This window comes from Necator americanus, chromosome II (assembly GCF_031761385.1).
Source record: "Necator americanus strain Aroian chromosome II, whole genome shotgun sequence".
Classification (NCBI taxonomy): Eukaryota; Metazoa; Nematoda; class Chromadorea; order Rhabditida; family Ancylostomatidae; genus Necator; species Necator americanus.
The window spans coordinates 512,212-534,330 of NC_087372.1; the positions used below are offsets into that span (position 1 = coordinate 512,212).

Consider the following 22,119-nt stretch of genomic DNA (forward strand, 5'->3'; position numbering starts at 1 on the left):
CTACCGGAGAAGGGCGGAGTCGGACCTCACATCATGTGGACTCGACTCTACGTGGAGGCGTTCACTGCGCGTACGTCATCAGCCCGCATCTTTTGATAACCTTCACACCACCTTGCCCATAAAAAACTGCAATACTTTCTGGAAAAGATGGGTGACGATTTATCGGTCATGTCATACGTCGTTTCTGACGTCTCTGTCAGAGCGGAAGCAGAAGTCCAAAAAAATAGGAAATAGCAAGAACATTTCACACACGTTCGATTTAGCTGAAGCTGTCCCGGGTGAAAAAGCAAACTGGTCTTGTTTTTTCCCTCACTTTCTCCTAGTGAAAGCCGAAAACGAGTTGAGAGAAGTCCTCAAAGACTTCCTTCGCATGACCTTTCAAGCAGATTTTGGTTTTCTCGTCGCATATTGAAGAAGCGCGGCTTGAAAACAAGAAATATAAGAGATCAGCCGTACCTATACAGGGATAATCGCTTTCCAAAAAAGTGCCAGCACCGCTAATTTTTTTAGACATACTAACATACTTCAAAGTTCACTAGACCTAGGAAAACAAAGGAAAAAAACTAATATGTCGATAAATTTGACATTTTCGCTTGAAAAGGTTATCATTTGTAATAAAAATGTCCTGGTTGACGAGTTCCCGTTGCTTTCAGAGGAAATGCACATCAAATTCAAGGATATTGACATGATCGATAAAATGATCAATGTTGTTTCGGCAAAAAATTGGTTTACAATCTGGAAAAGATCCTAAAATGTATACAGGCGATGTTTGGTACTGATCGGTACATTCGATAAGATATGTATGCGGAATATACTGTAGAATATATATATATATATATATATTCTATAGCACTATAAGTGGCATGTACATTTATGTAGTTAATTCCTCTAATAGAAGGATGAATATTTTCTGCTATGTAAAGCTTAAAACGCCCTTAGTTGCGAGAGTTGTCCGAATTGGTTCCACAACGCGACTATGGACCATTTTGATTGTCAGATCACGGAATCATATAGTTGCCCACCAGCAACTACAGCAACAGACCTGAAGGACTTTCCGAGTGTCCTCATGGAACGGAGCTTTCCCGGGTCTGTTACTATAATAGTAAAGTATCCATAAATGTTCATCTCATTATCTATTCAACGCCTACATGTTTTCTTCCTATACCAAAACGAACGCAGACCGATCACATTAACCTCTTTTCTCATTATCCTCTACGTCTACTTTTCATTCTCATGTTTTCTGAGCCTGAACATTGGGGGAATACACTGCAGCCGTCTGCATCTCTCATTAGATCCAAAGTTCAGTTTATGCCGCGAAAATTCCGGAAGTGAGCTATTTTTCTGGTTCTACTATCTGCTATGAACATTTTCGATAGTTCACGAAATGATGAAGTTCTTTAGAGGTCGGCACGTACTTTTCAATTTTGTGTGCATTACTACGTCGCGTTGGTTCCAGTAAAGCAACGAAAACATAAATGTACATTATAAATTGGAGGAAAAGAAACGAATTGGGTGCAGCAAAGTGAATAAGAGAGATTGGATTCATTCTGTACGTTTAGCCAGTGAATGATTTCCAGAAAGTTTAGAATTGCCGAAAATATCCTAGAGGCTGTTATTATAAGTCGTAATTACTGCAGAACTCATCAAAATGAGGTCTTAATTCTCGCAACAGTGCTTATCACCACAACATAAATTCTGTGGATACACTTCAAAATAACTTCTAGGACTTCGAACTCCAACGAGTTCTATTGATTTGCTGCCTCTTTTTATCAAATGTTGAACTGTACTTAGACACATTAGGTATGCCCTATTGGGCATACATGCAAATGATGATCGCATGTGACCGATTTTTGCGAGCGCGGTCCTCCGCAAGAACAAATTTCTAGCGATTGAATTATCATTCCGCAAAGATTTCAATTTCTAGCAAAGTGTAACATGAATAAAAAGGATTTCACTAACGAATCGAAAAGCCATGAATTGTTCCTTCCGATATTTATTGCTCATATTCTGTCTACATCAGCGAAAATCTCAAAAATGGACCGATTGGGTGGATCCGCATAGCTTTCTCCGGAAAATAACGAAACTGCAACTGTCGCATACAATCAAGTTATAGGGTAATTAACATCTAATTATCAACTAAAACATAACTCTAATCAATCTTAGCGTTTTTTTTTTGTGAAATTTGACGCAAGAAGTAAGAAATGTATCCGTACGCTACGTAATCTTACTAACTTAACTCATACTAAGATATCCATGGTGACGTTACAATTTGATGTAAGCTACGGGAAGGCTGAAACAAAGGTTTTGGGTGGGTCTCATGCATATCGTTATCCCCACCATATCCGAGAATATCCCTTCAAAACTACATTATATTCTAAAAAAACGAAGAAAGCTCGTCTTCCTGGTGTTTACTTTCATATCGCTTAGATCTCTACGCCCATCTTAGTTCTTAGCGCGAAAAAAATCTTAGTTCCTACTCTCACTTTTATTTGTCCGTGAAAACATTTCCACGTCTCTTCGCTAGATCTGCAATCAAGTTGTCTGAATCGGCATAAAGGTTAAACAACACTTGTTCGTAGTGCAATTTTCACCGTCTTAAATTGTCGAGGGCAACTTTTCTTTCCTGACTTTCTTGCTGATTGAAAGGAAACAGCATCACTAGAACCGTTTCAGCGATTGCAGCGTTCAGCCCAACATCGCAAAAAGTGATTGTCCGACGTACTATTAGCCGTTTTTTTCCTTAATATCCGTTAAAAGTTTTAAAAAAATGCACCATACGTCGCATATTGAAACACAGGCACTCTTGATAAGTAAAATCTCACCGAATAAAGCATATATTTAGTTAAGTGAATACGTCGACTCTACAAAGAGTTGTAAAAATAATATTCTTTTGGTAAAAAAACGGAAATAGTGAAAAGTGTGGTTGACGCCAAATCCATGTCAGAGGAGACCTGGAGAATCTAAGTTGTAGCATAAAATTCTAAGGGTTCATTCTAAGGTGAGGATATGTTAATGATATTCCAGAAGAAGACAGGACCGGTACACAACCATAAGATTTTGCTGATTTTTAGCGTTGGTCGCTGAGTTGAGTAAATTCATTCACCGTAACCAAAAAGGACAACAAAGGATACTTACTTACGTGCACTTACTTGCACATACAGTGACAAAGGGCTTTTTTTTTATTTTCAGGCATTCCTACAAAAGTCCCTTATGTCCATCAGCAAAAGAGAAAATTTCTTCACTTGTGTTTCATTGAATTCTTTTTCTAATAAAATTTAGATCTGAGCTAGTAGATTTTTCTATTGTTCTATTTTTCATGACAATATGTAGAGAGAAATTTAAGAAGGAACGCAATAAGATTTTCCCGCTAGTGCAGCATTGAGTCAACACTGAAAAAGTGATAAATTAAATTAATTGAGTTCACTGTTTATAGTTTCCTGCAAAGATCATAATATGATGAATCGTTGTACAAAAAAAGCACTTGAGTAAGTAATACTAGATCGCCCTGCTAATGTGTACTTAAAATAACAATGAACTATTGAAAGAAGGCAACGTGTATTAGCTCTAACAACCATCACAGAAGTCCACTATACAAAGAACAGTCTGAAAAGTTCAGCAACTTTTCAGCATCCCAATATTGAATCATATCGTGTACTATGTCTCTAATCTTACCATCTGGAGACCGTATGGACTGACTGGTTTGCGATAGGGAACCGTAAGGCTGCCATGGGAAATATTGGATTATTAAAGGTTAGACCAAATTAATGAAATTGAGAGAGAAAATACTAAAAATAACTGTCGAACTCTCGACGATAAAAATCCCCTCCCTTTACTTCCATACAACGGGCGAGATGTCCATAATTTAGATATATATCTTATATCCGTAATTAGTTCTAATTTAATAAGTAATTAATTCCATGATTTTATATCTTGTAGTTTTATGTTTCCTTATTTTTATTTTTATATCTGTTTTTTCAAATATTTTGTATGATATTTCCGACTACATCTTATATCCATAATTAGAGTGCACCAATGCCTTTGCGACAAGACTTCTCGTCTAATTCCCGTTACTGCGCACACGGGAGCAAGGGTATGCTTCTTTTTGAAAGGCACTGACAATCTCAAATACTGGTTAGCAAATTCAATTGCACACTTTCTCCCAACATTTCCTCTGCCGCGAAATACGGAACAAGACCACATTAAGTGGGCAGCATTCGATGAAATGTGCTAGTTCGATTACCCAAATATGAGTAGCCGAATGCTCTGTGGGCGTACGTGGAATTTCATGGCAGATTCACAGACGGGTAAATCAACGCTTCACATTAGTGGCCACGATGATTTTGACAACATAGTATTTGCTAGTTCCCGACCAACTATCAAAACAGGGAGTGTTTATTCTGAGATAAGGGATTGGGTGAATATTTCTGATGCTCTCCTTCCTTGAAACTGTCCGCTGTTGAGTACAATTGTACAGGGTGACGTACGAAAAACACCATCAGTGTCCTTTTTTACTCGTCGAAGTGCCTTTTTTTGCAGTGACGCGTGTCACGGTCATCACCGGAAATGTTTTGTGTAGCAAATGTCATCATAAAATTGGATGGAGATGCACTCGGAGACGGAAATTTCCTTCGTTCCACAAAAATATTGCGGGGAAAAGGTAGCTTGGAGGAGTAGGGGGAAGGTGGGCACTTAACACTGCTCGAATCGAACTACATTTGAACAATTAGGCTGCAAAAATCGCTCTCAGAGCACAAAAACCGTTCTTAACCGTCAAATGGCTTTTCCATTTGAAAAAGTGATAGTTCATCAATCAACAGTTCATCAGTGGAAGTTGATACATTCAACAAACTCTCTGCACAAAGTTACCGGAGGTGAATAGCTAAGTCAAACCATGTAGAACTTTCAAAGGCAATAAAAAGGACCTGAAATGATATGAGAGATGGCTTCTCCGAAATCCCCATTTGACAGTTAAGGACGGTTTTTGTGCACTAAGAGCGACTTTTGAGCTCTAAGTGGAGTTCGAGTGCAGATCGATTAGAGCGGTGGTGAGTGCCCTCTTCCCTAACAACATTTTACTCAAATATTGCAGTAAAAAACTGAAATACAAACAATCCTACTAGTGATTGGTCGCCATAAAAACTAGAAGGGAACCCAGAGACAATTCTGCACTAATCGTAAGAGAACCGTATGCCAATTGCAGACAAGGAGAACTAATCGATAAAAAGATGGATGAATGAAACGATGAGTGAACGGATGAGTCGACGGGCAAATAAACGACCCTTAGAAGAAGTAATGAATATGTAGAAACTGCATTAACGAAATCAACATCCAACAACGGTAAAAAAGGCTTGAAGCTGTGGCGCGATCGGGGTGGGACCTTCCCTCCTATCTGCAGTTCAATGGCAGCAAGCGCTCACGCTACTACACAAAGCTCCACTTGGAATTGGCCAGACTGTATCGTTGAAGGCCACCTGTTCTTCCCTCAGTTGAACCACCTATCCGACAAACGGAATATGGTGCAACCACGTACGAGGGACGTACGCGGGGGCGAATTTTAATTAATTTTGACATCATTGGCCTTATATATTCGTGCATTTCCTACTACTATCATTGTATTTTGAAGTAATTAAGAGCAAACTATGAAGTTCAGTTCCTTTAGCTGCTAAGCTCTTAGCACTATTAGCTAGAGCATGTATAAGTAAGGATTTTGGGAGAGTGACCACAGACTCTGGAAGAACAACATGGAGAAAAATCTTTTTAATCACGTCTAGATTGAAAAATGTACCTGCTACCCTTTATACAGTGGGATTCATAAGAACTCAAAAATTGTTCTTTGCTTCTGGACTCAATACATACTTCTCATCCCGGTAAGTTCGTCGAGACTGCGAACTTCACAGGCATCGCACCACAGAATTGATGATTTTGGGATCTCTCCATGAAAAGATAGGGACAGATGCACATCACAAGTATGAGGAAGATCACGCTCAATTTCTCCTTATTGTCCTAGAGAACGGCGTAGGAAACGGCCTTGGCGATCGAATTTTCCTGCGATGCACTCAACAACGTTTCACATCTGCGAGCCCAGGAGTACGCCCCGCGCTCGCCAGCGAGCAGACAATGGGGACAATGGTCGATGGGTTCAATCGGTGACTTCGTCTCTCTTGCTAGCTGGCAGACACCGTGCGTACACGTATGTTCGAGATGTGTCATGTTGCTAGGTGCTTCGTACGGGAAACTCGATCGTCAACGCCGTTTTCCACGCTGTTTTTCGAGACAATTAGGGGCATTGGCCGTGATCTACAGCCCAAACATTATCTTTCCGTGGAAGTACTTCCAGAAGAATTGAGCTCCACGCAGATTCCCACCATTTCCGGCAGGACATATTTGCGTGCATCTAATTGATGAGCATTGATCAGGGACAGTGACTTAGCAGCAATTGCAAAAAGGCGAATTTCCAGTTGTCAATGAATACCGGAAGGAAAGACGATGGAATGCAGGAAGTTACGAATAGAGCGACCTTCCTTGGGAATGCGATGCACCTGTCGATGCACACTAAGGTTGCGTTACTCGCCAATTCTCGCAGGAGCTGCAAGACGCGCGCTCCGGTGCTGTTGAAACTCTGCGCATATCCTTCGAAATTACGTTTTGCATCTTCTGTCTCTTTCAGAACAAAGTTGTTCTTTCCTAACAGAACGAAACTAACGAGAAACAGCAGTGATCAAAAGAAAATTTTAAAAAAATAAAACTGCCGAGGGTACTACTTAGGGCTTCAGCAGAAGAAGGAACACTTAGTGATCTCATATACGAATAACTGAAAGACTTACATACATACATACGTACATAGATGCGTTTATAGGGCTTCTTAGGATTGTTCTGTGGGGAATAATTTGGCGTTTCTTGAACTCAAGTTTTCTCTTTCACTTCTCCTATTCATGTTGTTTTGTTGTAAAAGAAAGCACTAAAAAACTGCGAGCGGATGTCATCTACAAGAAAATCCCTGATATGGTAACATATTTTTGACATGATGATGCTCAATCAGCAAACAAATCTTGAGTGATCAAATGATCGCGATTCCACCCTCTCCACGACTGACCGTCACGAGCGTTGGAAATTGTGGCAAAGAACATCTTGGAAGCGACGAAGCGAAGTTTTCAAGCAGCAAATAAATGAAGGGAAGCTGGCAAGACATCAAAATAGCAACGACAACGGCCCTAGACGGCGGTGAACACAGGAGTACTGGAATCAGGATCAGAATTAATTTACATCATAAGAATTGTAACTGTAGCTAGTTCAAGAGACTAAGGTGTGTGTTCTGCAGATCTGACATCATGCAATTACGAACAACCTTAACGCTTAAAGGTGACACTTAAGTGTATTTCTTTTTTCGCCTGCTGACATTCAGAACATCATTCCATATTTGCGAACTTCTTTGACAGTAACAGTCCTTATGAAAGAAAGAAAAGTCGAGAGTTTCTGCGAACATTCGGCATTTTCGCACAATTTTGCAGGTGAGAAATCCTACGCACCCATTACATCTATGATCTTCTATTTTTTAGCACAAGCTCTTTGTGCTACTCAAATGATATACATGCCCTTCTAAGGTCTCATATGATTATTCTTAGCTTTGATCCGGTTTTAGATTGGACGACATTAACGCTTAAAAAATTCCCTTCATCGCAAGTTTCTAGAGAAAACAACGATCTGTTCCAGTCTTCGTTTTTATTTCTCCCCTTTTCAGGTTTCTCGTTTCGCTTTAATTGTAGAGTACGGCGGCAAAAAGTTAAAACTGGAAACGAAACTGAGACTCTCTCAGTGAATGGAAATGTAGGAAGTAGCAAAGCACCTGCACTCCTTAAGAAAAAAGATTAAAAAACGAAATATTGCAATAATAAAGAAAACACAAGGCAATCTTCCACATTTTCACTCTTTGGATTTTCACGTTTTGGAGATAAAAAGCCAAGTTCTCTTTTCGAAACTGGTTTTTCATATTCTTAACATCCCAGTCGTCAGTCATTTCATGCATGTGTTAATGGATTTTAATTTTAGAAACATAATTCCAACAAAAATATGTGAAATGATTGCTAAAAACAAATGTAGAAGAAGAAAAAAATGCAAGAATAGAAACATTTCCCTCTAAAGCAAAGGCTCTGTACATTTTTTAAACCAGGAGTAGAAACATTTTTTCTTCGAAAACGCTACACTAATGGGCTACCGAAATTTCGGATTGTAGCTACATATCTTAAGAGTTTACTACTCCATTGAAAGTCCATTTCTTGTATGAATTATAGAATATAACTCATTTCAAAGAATTCTCATTTCAAACGTTTTGTATCGAGGAAGTCAGTTAAAGTCGCTGCAATATAGATCCAAAGATATTTCCACATCTCGCTCAAAAAAGGTGTCACTTTTTACAAATCTACATTAGAAATAACTTTACTATCAAACAGCTTCTCGCAACGTAGAAAAATGCATGCTACGCGTAGCATGACGCATGCAGCGCATCTCCATCATACGAGCTGGTATCTCAACACTTCTAAAAAGCAGCATACCACCAAAGTGAGAGCGTTAGGATTTCTCTATGGATAATAGATATGTTTAGGGAAGTAGGTCACCAGCGTCACGATAATGCTCAATGATTGTCCCGAAAAACCGTGTGGAAAACGGGTTTTAGATGGAATTAGATAGATTTTAAATAAAATCCCCCTCCGAAGCTCCTAATAACGGGCCATGTCTGCGAGAGCATGCATGTGCGGCACCTTTGTCATGGAGCGTGCAATCAATGGCCTGCTGACACTGTCTCTTTCAGTCGCTGGCAGACGTGTGATCGCGCTCATACTCGTGAACTATGCTCGTAGACCTATGTATGTGCTCCTCTCATCCTCACCGATACCCAGCGCCCTTAATTTTGTAGTGTGCTACCTTTAAGCGACGGTTTAATTTTATTCTTTTCTCCGGAATCATTTATTTATACAGTGGATGAGTCGACTAGGCACATGTGAATCAGGAAATAGCGCCGCTTCCAGCCTACGTAACGAAGCGATCCGGATCTCAAAAGCAAATCTTACAGCAGCAAACCAATGGCAGCTTCCGCGCATAGTCTAGTCGTTAGTGCGAACATGTGGATCCATAAGCAGGATTGGCATGCTGTAATGTTTTTTTGTATATGAAACATCCAGTTCACCATCAATCATTTCATGCTGACGCGTCCATGATTAATAGCTGCATGATGCACTCGGTTTACAACGTTTCTCCTATACAGTAGATTACAGTTTGGAAATACCACAACGGTAAAGACATTAGTGGCTTTTGTGAATGTGGTGTTAGAGATGTTTTCATACCAAACTCGCGTCAAAACGACGTGAGCCCGTATCCAATAAATTTATCTTCAGGAGGATAAATACGATGGGAAACCATTGGCGACATCTTTTTTTTTCCAATCCTGCTATTCAATATTATTTGGTTACTTTGCTGACGCAAACTCGGTGGAACGGCACTTCGCTACTGTAGCTGGACGTTCGTTGCAGAAACATTTCCAGTGCTGCTAAGACGAGTGGAAACGCATTTCCATTGCATGATGCGCTTGTCTGCGGACGAATTTTTATTGGATAGTAACGTATCCAACCAAGACCCATTTTTCCGCTGTAACGCAGTTATCTAACTGGAAACATTTTGTTGTCTGGACCCTGTTGCAGTTGTGTGAGCTGCTCTGGAAGGGGCACGGTGGAGCCAACGATTTCAATCGAGGGGAGACCATCTCCTCGATTGAAATCGTTAGCTGTGCAGTCCAAGTGGAGTTATCCTAATTAGAATTTTTACTAATCGGTATAGCCAAGTGAGTACGAAGCTACCAGTGCTAGTACCAGTTTTGCCCTGCATCCTTAACACCTTCCCAAAGAAATGAGTATTGAAATGAATACCGATTAACTACATATGACGGAGTTAAACATTTAGACTTCAGCAAGAATAAAATTTTGGAAGGATTCTTCCCTTTATTCAAAGTAACGAAGATTTCTGTTACTATGTTCCACATATGAATGATTTTTATCCATGTTATTTCGCAATCATAAAAAACCTATGAATCATAGACCAAAGATTTTAGTACGATACTGCTTAGAAGGATACGCCTGAGAGGGTGTAGGATTGAATGACTGCATAAGAAACAATAAAATTCTGCCAAAATGAGGAGGGGATTTTCTTAAACGCTACAAATTATAAACCTATTGTGCAGCAAATGTGAACTCTTTTTCCGTAACTTTGTATAGCTACATTTCATTTCTCTCTCAAGTGATACATTCTCGATTGTTTGCTTTAAAGCGTTGTTGAACATTATGTCGTTCATCGTTAGAGTCATTTAAACAAGCAGATCAAAATCGATTTTACAGAACCCGGCATGGCAGCATGGTGTGCGGAGAATCTCCGCGACCTTGAGGTAATCCGCCATGCTTTTATCCGTTCCCTTCATTATTACACTTTTATTCTTTTTTTTCAGTTCCCTCTTCATATTCTTCTCTTTCTTTCCTACTTTTCCGATTCCTTGAACTAATGTTCTCCCAATCGAGAATCAAATCCATAAACTGATTGTCCCTTCCCACCTTTTTTCTTGGATTGATTTTTTTTCGGTCTTTATATTCACAGCATAGACAGAAACTTCCTCCTTGGGAATTTAGAGTACACTTAACACTAATAAAATGGCTTAGAATTTACTGAAACTGGTTTAGTGAATGTCGATTCTGACGATTCATCGACTTTCATGCACTTCCTTCTCCGATTTAATAAAGTCTAATTCTGCTTTTCTAACAGATTTTACAACATGTCGCAAATTTAGATAACAAACACATAAGATTTGCTTCTTTGTATGGGTGTAGGTGCCTTTTTAACGACCCTCTCCCCATTGTTATTTGGAATTTCTCAGCGGTAACACTCCTTGGCCTTTGTAATTCTCAACAAAGCCACAGAATCAGCTACAGAATATTACCTTGAAGATAAATTGAGACAGATATAATATGTTAATTGTAAAAGACAGCAAAACTATAGCTGAAATGAGCCAGATATAGTCGCGTCGAAACGATATAAAGCACTGGGCAGTCGTGTAAGCGGCTGAACTAGCGGTTGGAATCGAGGTGGGACCATCGTGAGCGAGGAATGATGTCAGCAAGGGTCCAGCCTAGATTCCAAGCGCTACGCTCCGCCGCATCGAGGGCCGCCGTCTGCGCAGCTGCATCATGTTTCATGTCGTTCTGATCCGACTACAGTTTCTCATCTGACCTTCTTCCAACGACAACATCATCGACAAATCCTGAACATGAAGCAGACAGCACTTTTTTGACCAATTCGGCAGGAGAATCTTTTTTTCTTAAAAAACAACAACAAAATCAGTGCAAGTCTTCATTTCGAAGATTTTATCACGCCTATTTTGACTAAGATTTTATGAAACATGTGTCTTGCACAAGGTAATCGGTAAACGTAACGAAACTTAGTTAGGAATGCGGTCGTATTCTAGGTCTTCTGAAAGACCTATTTTGTGTATTTTTCGCTTACAACTTTTATGCTCCTACTTTTCGTAAAACTAAGGAGAACAAAAACATTTTTTAAATAATGGGTGGTAGATTCCACTTATTTGAGAATGTCTCAAGTCGCAACCAATAGACCAAGTTTAGGATTCTGCCAAAAGTAACAAGATTTTTGTTTAAAAGAAGGCAGCAGTTCCCTCTTGTTCTTCGTAATTACGTACAACTTTATTAACGGCTAATCACGACAGGACCAAAGAGAATAGGTGTCCTTCGTAGAATTATCGTTCAATGATTGTCGAGAGTACCTCGTAGAAGTGACCAATAACTTAATAGAGTTGAGATAATAGAGTTGTCCAACGACATGAAGCACGCACAGTTACGTAAGTGGCTGCGCTCGAAGCGGCGCTGTTGAGACAGCGGCTGGAATCAAGATGGGACCATGGCGAACTGCAGAGATGGTTGGCGGTAGCGAGGATCCTTACGCGATCCCAACCGCTACGCTCCATCGCGCCGCCTCGAACGCAGCCGCTTACGCAACTGTCCGTGCTTCATGTCGTTTTGACGCAGCTATAAAGTACTTCTACTTCATTCGAAAATATTATGGAACCTCACTATTTCTCTGAACAGAACAAGTAAGTGAGAGTCTGTCGGACTGCTCTTTTTAGAGAAATTCTTTAGATTTGTGTTCTTTTTCTTTTTCGCCGCAATATGTTCTCTTAAATCTGAGAATAATGAAATCTGCCATCCAGGGATGGAATGCTGCTGGATTGACATTGTCTACTCCGTCCAACGAATGTGCAAAGTTATTCGATGGAGCACTGAGACAAATTGTCTCATGGTCAGATTGCGATCTCCTTGGAGGGCTTCATTCGACACTAGAAAAAATGAAAGCAGCTGACCCCAAAGCAGGTAAAAACCTGCATTTTTAACGCTTCATTTCGCTTTATTTCCATTTTCTCGTATCGAGGCATCACATGGGATAACAGAACAACAGATCGGAGATGTTTTTAATCAAAAGAATGAAGCTGTTCTATTTGTTTTCAGTGCTTCCGAGAGCTTTTCGATGCGGCTTAGAGAGCCTCGGTACTGGTACTTGCAGCAGGGTTAACGAAACCCTAAAAACAAGTTTGGAGCAGCTACAAGATGATGCTAGAGAATATGGTAACGCAAGGGAACAAAAACACGCCAGAGCCGTTCTTCTGTGGGGAGAGGGGTATGGTTTTCTGATAATTTCGCATGCAAAAAGACATGGCTAACACGAATCATCTGCTTCAGAAAAATGAGAGCAGCTTCAGCTTTGTGGGAAGAAATCCTTACCGAGTACCCGACAGACTTGATGGCAATCAAATTCGCTCATGAAGCCTATTTTTTTATGGGTGACGCCAAAGGAAAGAGGGATTCAGTGCAGGCCGTCTTGCCGAAACACAACGGGTCCGAGCCTTGTTACAGGTTTGGATTTTGATACAAGCCTGAAGGATATTTTGTTAGCAGATATTTCGGGCTATTTTGTTAGTTAGCTTTTAAAATAAGCCTAAAGGATACTTTGTTTATTTTATATTTTGTTGGCCTAGCATATTTTGTTTAGCTATCTCCATGGTATGTGGGCGTTCGGATTAGAGGAATGTGAACAATACGACGAAGCAGAAAAAGCGGCGGTGAAAGTATGATCTAATCCTACATATTTTCTCAACTATTTTCATACCACATTTCCATACCGTCCTTTAAAGGAAAGTTCGAAATTGAATACTAGAATATTATCGAAAATAATTATCGAAGGAATATTATCGAACACTACTTGATGAATTTCCGTGGATTTTTCTGTGACGGATCAGAATACTAATTTCTTATCTGATTTCTTATCTTGGCACCCCAAGGCACTCATTTTCAGGCTCTGAATTTGAATCGGTTTGATTGCTGGGCGACACACGCACGTGCACACTGCATGGTTATGCAGGGACGTAACGACGAAGGCATCAACTTTATGGAAAGCACTGTGAATGACTGGAGGGTAAGCTTAACCATCTTTGTGGCTGTTGTTACAAAGGAGGACTTCAGAGAAGAAAAATGTTGCAAACAAGGCGTTTACATCACTTAAAGCGGTTAAAAGAAGGGCATTTAGAAACTGACGATGTTGAAGTCTCTTTCGCCAAATCTAGGGGCTAAGGTAGATTACGAAAATGAGCGTGGACCCTTTCAGTTCTTCCCAATCGTCCTGAAAAACGAGTATGAAACGATCTTAGTTCCTATGAGGTACGTTAGAACGTGCCACACCGGCGCACACTCTGCTTCCACGAGTGGGTGTTCGATAGTAAATGAAATCTTCTCAGGTGTCCAATAAAAAATAAATGATTGTGCTGCTGAGGAATACGGAGCATGAACAAGTTTGGCGCATTATAACCTACCAAGAAGGAACTAAAGTGGTTCCCAAGCTGTTTTTTTTTTTTTGACAATTGGGAGGAATTGAAAGTGGCCACGCTCATACTTGTAATGGACAACCTGAACTCTATTTGCCAGGGATCCCAACATTGTCAGTTTCCTGATACAGTGCCTTTGATATATAGTCGGGTCAAAACGACATGAAGTGCAGTTGGGGAAACGCCTGCACTCGAAGCGACGCTGAGGAGAGAGCGGTTGGGATCGTGGTGGGAGCATCAGAACCGGACCGCAGCGATGAGTGGTGCCAGCAAAGGCTCCTCAATCCTAACAGCCACCCTCTACCAGACCGCTTCGAGTGCAGTCGTTTGCGCTACTGAACAAAGGTTCATGACTTTGATCCGACTCTATGCTTGTTTATGTGCCGCCGCGTACGTAACGTTGCGTAATCCACAATTTTGCCTGCGTAAAAGCTCCTCCGACACACAACCTCCGACATAGGAATGGTGATGTCGTATTGTGCCTCCCTCACACGCTGGTTCATGTGTGAATTGAATCGTAAATCGCTCCATTTGCAGCCAGGATGGATTATTGCCACACATAATTACTGGCACAATGCACTGTTCTACATTGAAAAGGGAGACTACGAGACGCCGCTGACAATTTTCGATAAGTACGCCACTCGAAGTTCCACGGAGTGCAATTCCTCTTAGAGTTGCCTATTTGTTTTTCTTGTAGCGAAGTGTGCCGCCGAGCCTGCAGTGGTAAACAATCTGTGTTGGATACGGCCGATGCTGCTTCAATGCTGTGGCGGTTAGAGCTTGAAGGAGTTGATGTTGGAAAAAGGTGTGTTTTCTAGATAGCTCAACGAGGACTTTTCTCATGAGATTTTTAACTGAAGGTGGCATGATCTCCCTAATATGTCAACGCATTTGGAGGACCACGTAACTTGCTTCAATGATGCGCATCTAGGTATAAAGTTTCCTTTGAGCATAGCAACATTTCTGGGTAACATTTTCTTTTACTTATTTTGCAGGAATCGCTCTGATGAGGCGAGAGGAAACCGAAAACGAGAGTCGTCTTTATGATTCCCTGGTTGAGTTCTCAGAGTTAGTTTGTTGTCAAGAAATTGAACAAATGTGATGTTTCACTTCCAGCTAGAAAATAGCTGTGCTGCTAAATTTTGCTGCTTGTTTCATGCATGATTGCATGATATATTGAGTTTCCCAGAAGTAGCGAGATCGTTTATAGACCTACGAGATATGCTGTCATAACTTAATATCGTTCTTATTTAGCAAATATACAGCTGCAATCCATATCACTACTTCATCCTTTGTTTATTAAAGAAATACCGACGTAGACAACACGAAGGTCTCTCGCGACGTTGGTATACCATTGTATGAAGGAATGAGAAACTTTGGCAGAGCACAGTACGATGAAGCTGCCGGTAAATTGCTGCCGATACGACACGAGATCTATCGGATTGGTGGAAGTAACGCACAGGTAAAGGTCTTAATTCGGAAGTAGAAGATGAAAAATTGAGACAAGTCCCCAGACAATTACTGACTCTTGCGGTTTTAGCGGGATCTGTTCGCACAAACGCTGATACAGGCATGTATACTATCAAAAGACCCAGCGCACTTCCTGCAAACGAGGTGAAATTTCACGTGTTTTCGCGTACTAACAGCTGAGATTCTTCAATACCAATCTGATTGTCTTTGTGTTTGCCCACAATTCCTTTTTTCTTTTCTTTTTTTTTCGCTCACTACTTCTTTGTTTTCAGTACTCTTCTTGATGAAAGAAGTTCACTCAACAAGAATTCACTGATAGGCGAGCGACTTGCTGCGAAGTTCAGGAAACTTCATCCAATGTAATAACTCTATTGTACTTATTATGTATCTATTGTGTTTCCTTTATTAACATATGATTTTATTTATGTCACTCCGTACGCGCATATCTCGTAACGATATTCTAAAAAAACTGATTCATGCTCTTCTAAAACTTGTGAAAATGTGAAAACGAGATGTGATCCCAAAAAAGAAACAATAAGAAGATGTTTAGATTCAGCTTCATTGTAGTTTGGAAGGTTCGGGTTCCCAGTTTTCAAAAAATAGTCGAGATTAGTCGGATTAGGTCTCCGCACCAGAGCTTCTGACTCAGATCGCTGTGCTATAGTAAGGTCATAACAACTTGAAGTACGGTGCAGTTGCGTAAGCTGCTGCTCGAAGTCCTTGGAGCGTAGCGATTAGAATCTAGGGAGGACCCTTGGTAGGACAATTCTTCGCTGCAGTTAGCGATGCTCCCATCTCGACTTCAACCGCTTTCTTCACCGCGCCGCTTACGCAACTGCACCGTGCTTCATGTCGTTGTGACCCTACTATATTTTCATTCTCTCACTGACAAAAACTCGTTCTTACTACAAGGCTCAGTCATGACCAATACTACAAAAGACTGATATCTAGTTTCGTTTCACTTCGATTTTTACATACTTCTTGATGAAAAACAAGTGGATTTAAAACATGTGGAAATGTGTATTCCTTAAGTCGAGCCTACTTACTGATTTTTTCTCTTGTTTATGTACCATTTTACTGCATGAATGATACCAGTGAGTTGGTGTAATTTAATAACTGGTTAATTGTACGACGTGATAGTAATGTGCAAATAAATAAATCTTGTATATAGCTTGCATTGTTTTTGTAGTAATGTCTGTTTCATTCATAAACATTTCAAACGAATCAGAGTTTGACTATGAATGTGATTGAAATGGATTTTCTACTCCAACATTGTATGTGGATCTGTTGCTCACCAACACTGTTGCTGAGATTTCCTTCAATCGCTGAGCTTTTGTTCTTATTTGTTATATTGTTCTTCACTATTCCCCTGATGACTTCTATCTTAGATTCCCCGATAACGTCCGAACAACAGCACTTTTATCCTAATTTTCGGGCAACTTTTGTGGAGTAACCACCTAGTGTCACACCATCCAGGATTGCTGCATTTTGCTAACAACACGTGACGTACGTAGTAGGCTTAAAACGATATAAAAAAGGGTGCAGTTCGGAGCAGGCGGATGTGCTCGTAGCGGTCATCGCGAGTTGCAACGATGAACGATGCTAGCAAAGGACCTCCATCGACCTAACCGCTACGCTCCACCGCGCCGCTTCGAGCGCAACCACGTACGTAACCGCACCGTGTTTCATGTCGTTTTGGCGCGACTATAGGAACGGAAGTTTGAAGGAAAGGAGTTTGTATCTCATGTTTTTGGCCGTTTTGCCCTGCTTTGGATATACTGAGATGATTCCAGGAAAAAAGGGTTTCGCCATACTAGATTCATCTTCTACAAATACGGGTCTTGTTATTTCTACTATCTCAAATTATTGTAAACTGCAGAATGAGAGACTGATTGAATTACTGGCAATTTTTACGGATCTAGATTGAAGGACACAGATATAATAAGCACAGTTTCTGCGAAAAAATGGTGTGGAATTCCATGCTTTGACAGGCTTCGAACAAGACATCTCTGTGCTGTTTTTTGTCCTGAAATCAGTATTTTAGAAAAAAAACCTTTTGTAGTTCCTTCCCCTTCTTTCACTTTTCAGCTCTGGTAGAATCAGAATAGAGCAACGCGCTGGAGTATAAACTTATTCACAGTTGCGTACACACTCACTAGTTATATAGCTCGTACGCTGCCAAGGCGTATAGTCAGGTGCCTGATTGCATTTAGTGATAGCAGGACCACCACGAGCAAATAACAATAACACTTGTATACGCGGCCCTTCTGAAAAGAACACGTTTTGTTTTGAAAAAAAAGTCTACATTCTAACAATCGGCCAACAGCACCTAATGTTGAATCAGCTAGGTTTGAAAAAAACCGGTGAATATTTTTTGGTCCGAAAAAACCTCTAAAATTTTGTGAGGCGTTGATCCGTTTTAAATCCATATTTGTTATTTATTCCTACCTTTTCTTTTTGTTTATTCTATTTGACATTTATCCTTTATCTTTTATATGGTGTACTAAAACAATACCCTACGAATGCAACACGGAAAAGAAATGTTTCTTCCAAGATAATCCAGGATCATTCATTTTTGTGCAATGAAACACTTTATCAGTGCTAAAGAGCTAAATAGACGTCGAAGACAATCCTTACAGAAAAAAAAAAACCACTGAAAGTTGTCTTTATTTCTTTTCTTTTCGGATATTGGATGTTTTCGGGCGCAAACCTCGACTATTCTAGTATTTCGTCCTTTTTTCATACGGTCAGTTTATAGATGCACCTCGTTGAAGTTTTTACAATCATTGGGGATGTAATGTGACACTGTCGAAAATACTGCAAGCCAACACGTGTTCTAAAGTAGATCATATGTGAGCTACTATATTATGTTTACCTTTATTTCTCATCATATCTTTTTTCTTCGAAAAAAGCCATTTATGTTAAAGTTCGGTTAAAAAAGTCTCCAATTTTCTCTGAAGTAGAAGAGAAGAGAAAGAAGAAAAAGCTTATGTATGCATTGATAGTAAGAGGAAGATTCTCAAATCTTACGAGTAAGATATTTCCATATTTTTTGAAAATTGCGAGGAAATCAGAACGGAGTTTGTCCACTCGTGATCGTTCGGAGCCCAGTGCCTCCGTGAACTGTCGTCATATTTCCGCCTAGAGGACCTGTCCTCTGGGTGCATTTCTTACTGACCGCGCATTCGCGCTTTGCGCCAATACGCTGTGTAGTATGCTTCTAATGTCGGTTTCTACACGCTCTCTGGCGCACTGCGCATGCTTTGAAGGAAAAAGTGTTCGAGCCTCACTCGAGACAATAATGTGATTCATACAAATCTGAGTTTAATGTTCTCAATAGGAAGTTCTAAGGTTCTTGTGATTATAAGGAGTCCTTGTTTTTTTCTTTTCAAGGTGATATAGCCCTATTTTCATGCCTTTTTCTATCGAGCTTTTCATACATGAATTTTTTAACACTGGGTAGAAGAGACCAATTTTTGTTATTCCTTATCCGTTTTATTGTTGTACAGCAAAAGAGTTTTGACGTGTTTCTGAGGTTTCTCATCAGCAAATTAGCCTATGAATATGTGCTAGAGATAGGTACAGTTTTTCCTTTTCCCGCTGTTGTGTTTATTTGAGCGCAACTTCATTTTGGGGAACTAGGTAAGTAAATAGTTAAGTTATTCGTCTTGTATATTGTATTGTATTATCTTCTATGATCTATGAATTTGAGCACAAGAACTTACACATTTCTTTTTTTTTATTTATGCGTCCATTTAGTGGTTGCATTTAGAAGGTGTATCCGAACATTTTCTTTGCGCTATAAAAAATCTGGAATCTACCTCATTTTACTAGTAGGATTGCTTTTTTCCGTTGTCAAGGGATGAATTCTTTCCTATAAGTCTAATATATCTTGATGTCTCATCATGATATAAAATGTTTTACTATTATTTATCCGTACCCATTCATGTTGGCTCCGTAGTATTGTCCCACGTCTCCGCTCCATATCTTCAACAAAATCAGCTCTGTTGAATGTTGAATGTTTTACATTCCGTTAGAGAGTTATCAAAAGTGCGGCAATTTTTCCCCCAAATTCTATCGAAGATGCTGCAGCATACCATAGCTAATGAACTAATAAAGTCTTTACAAGAGCTGGAATGATCTGTTTACAGCTTCGTATTCAAAAGAATTTGAGCCTTACATCATTCAAGAGCAAATGTACCTGGGTCAGTTGGGTCCTTCCCTTGAACATGTGTGAGTCACGCTAGGTCGCTTAGTTTGTTTTTTTTTTACATTCATGTACGTACTTTTATAGCTTGTTTTGGAAATTGTTTCATTCGCTTGGTTTATTGTTCTTAATGCTTCACTCCGTACAAATGGGATTTAATGACCTTCGATATCTGCGCATCCTAAAATTATCGCGTAGTTTACCTAATAGTGTGGTATTATCATGCTCTACTCAACATCACAAAGCGCTGCTCGTTTCTGTTAACAGAGCCCTTCCGGAAAACTGTGGTCAAGATGTCCTGATTTCATTGTTGCTCTTGCTAGTGTCCTGATTTCATTGTTTTTCTGGAAACAAGAAAGAAAACGAGGAAGTTAAAGTTAACGCTTAGTGTTGTTAAGAATCTTAATTTCCAGTCACACACAACAATAAAAATGTGCTAGCGTCGCTTTTTCGGAAATAACTTCATACGCAGAAGATTCCATCTTAAGGGGTCATCACATAGTGTTAGCATCACTGATTTGAACTATTATCGTAAACGTTTCTATTTATTCTGAAATAAGATGAACTACGATTTGTATGTTCTTCTTGCAGAGGAGGTAGTCACGGTCAAACGGTACGATTTCTCCGTCTCCACCAATTTTACTTATTTCTCTGCCTTAGACTCCTGAAATCAGACACAGATCCATCCTCTTTTCGCGGTGTTCTGAGACGGGGCGCAGAATATTCAACAAAACGCATAGGTGTGATAGGGAGGAGGCGGACTCTCCTCAGGTGAAGGGGGTCTAGCTCATCTGTTCAAGTGAAGGGGGTCCCTTCGCCAACCGTACAGAAGTGAATGGGGTCTTTTCGCCTACTGTCCAAAAGTGAAGGAGATCCCTCCACCAACCGTCCAAAAGTGAAGGGGGTCGGAGCGCCGGCTCCGATTATAGCATCTATGATTGGCAGTTTGCAAAACCAAAAATGGATGGGTGCAGATAAACAGTAGTTCTACGTTTGTAAGCAAAGATATCACGAATTCGAATGAGATTGCTCACTGTGATGATGCACAGTCATCATTCTTCTCCGCTTGAAAGGTGCTGAGCTCGGAAATGAATCAGATCTATATTCCAACCTGAGATTTGGTTTTTCATTCATTTATGTATGTACACTCGCGCACAACAACGACCAAGTATTCTTGTTCTCATATTTTCTTTCTGTTGGTTCATTATGTTCTCACTGTTTTAATCAATATCTGAACTATTTTGAACCCAAAAGGTAGGAGAATCTCGGTGGACGTTCTGTAATTTCACAATATAGCACCGCTTTTTTATAAGGATTGATCAATCACGTTGTTTCTGATGAGAAGTCATACTTATGCACGATGTGGCAGTTTGTGATGCGAACATGGCTTTCGTAAAGATTTTTACTTTAATTTCACCCGAACTTATTTTTTCTGTTTCGATCTTTAATGAAGTTTTGAAGATATAGCCGTTTACCAGTTTGCACGAAAGCCAAGCTCCCACTGCTCATTAAGTTGGTACACTCGTGTCGCTTGATCAAAGTGAGAAAAAAATCCGCTGGTTTTTCTTCTAAAATTTCTTTTAAACTGATAGTTGTTTTAATGTGTTGTCTAGTCAGAACACAGGCAGACGGTGTTTCTTTTCAGAGGCTCGTATGCCATCGCGAAGGAATGGACAAGCAGAATATTTATATCCTAATAAGGATGCTCCTACTCCCTTACCGGAGGATTTCTACAAAGAATGGCTAAATGGAGATCATTCTCTTCCCCAGACTCAAGGTTTACAAATTCTCTTCTCCTTTTTTCCTAATTTTCTTTCCTTTGGGAGGATAAAATCACTGACTTGACTCATCGGCTTGCCCTCTCATGACATCTGCACACGCTTTCTTGGACCTCAAACGATTCTGAGCTTAAGCGCACAGGCACATTCCTATATTTCCAATGAGTAATGTTAATGCTGTTTTTATTGGCAGAATTCTCGTTTAAACAGTTAGTATCAGAGCAACTTTGCAAAAAAAGAATGACTTACCATAAAATAGTGCTAAGTCCTTTAAAATTCTCAATTAAGCTGAGACTGATACTGCGAGACATCAGCCCCAATGTGACTCCTCAACTACGAATGCTATAGTGGATCAACTGATCAGAGAGAACCAAGATTTAATTGAAAAGGAAGCGCTTAAACAGGTGATGAAGTTGTATCCTCGTTCTTTATATATATATATATATATATATTATATATACATTATACAATGTAAGACAAATCTTGGCTCGTTACAAATGAATTACGCTATTTTCCTCTGCAGGTTGCATTCTCTAAGATTTGTTTTTCAAAAAACATTTCAGGCCGCGGCTGCAGCGCTTAATATCAATGCTGCACAATATTCCAACCTTATTCCCATCTCGTTCGATCAAGAAGAGTTTATAAGGCAAGAAGAACAGAAGCGCAATAAACATCGAGAGAAGATGTTGCAAAGTCTGCGTCAAAATAAGTGATCTATGATTTGTTGTTCCTAATTTATG

At 39.9% G+C, this 22,119-nt stretch overlaps 2 protein-coding genes across 3 annotated transcripts; both read left to right on the top strand.

Moving 5' to 3' along the window:
* Positions 1 to 10,390: 10,390 nt before the first annotated feature.
* On the top strand, positions 10,391 to 15,757 carry RB195_016473 (uncharacterized protein; the record flags this gene model as incomplete). The annotated part of the gene is made up of 13 exons (XM_064183022.1): positions 10,391 to 10,429; positions 12,260 to 12,419; positions 12,555 to 12,723; positions 12,786 to 12,959; positions 13,096 to 13,171; positions 13,399 to 13,518; positions 14,462 to 14,556; positions 14,622 to 14,729; positions 14,785 to 14,855; positions 14,920 to 14,992; positions 15,230 to 15,386; positions 15,465 to 15,538; positions 15,667 to 15,757. The coding sequence occupies 13 exons, from the start codon at positions 10,391 to 10,393 to the stop codon at positions 15,755 to 15,757; spliced, it is 1,407 nt and encodes a 468-aa protein (XP_064038903.1).
* A 3,832-nt stretch (positions 15,758 to 19,589) lies between these two features.
* On the top strand, positions 19,590 to 22,092 carry RB195_016474 (uncharacterized protein; the record flags this gene model as incomplete). 2 transcript variants are annotated; one of them, XM_064183024.1, is made up of 5 exons in its annotated part: positions 19,590 to 19,599; positions 21,115 to 21,141; positions 21,247 to 21,378; positions 21,668 to 21,783; positions 21,943 to 22,092. In XM_064183024.1, 5 exons carry the CDS (start codon positions 19,590 to 19,592, stop codon positions 22,090 to 22,092), a joined length of 435 nt encoding a protein of 144 aa, XP_064038904.1. The 2 variants fall into 2 exon arrangements, with proteins under 2 accessions (XP_064038904.1, XP_064038905.1); XM_064183023.1 differs by lacking the exons at positions 19,590 to 19,599; positions 21,115 to 21,141 and having other exon boundaries at positions 21,255 to 21,378.
* Positions 22,093 to 22,119: the final 27 nt, after the last annotated feature.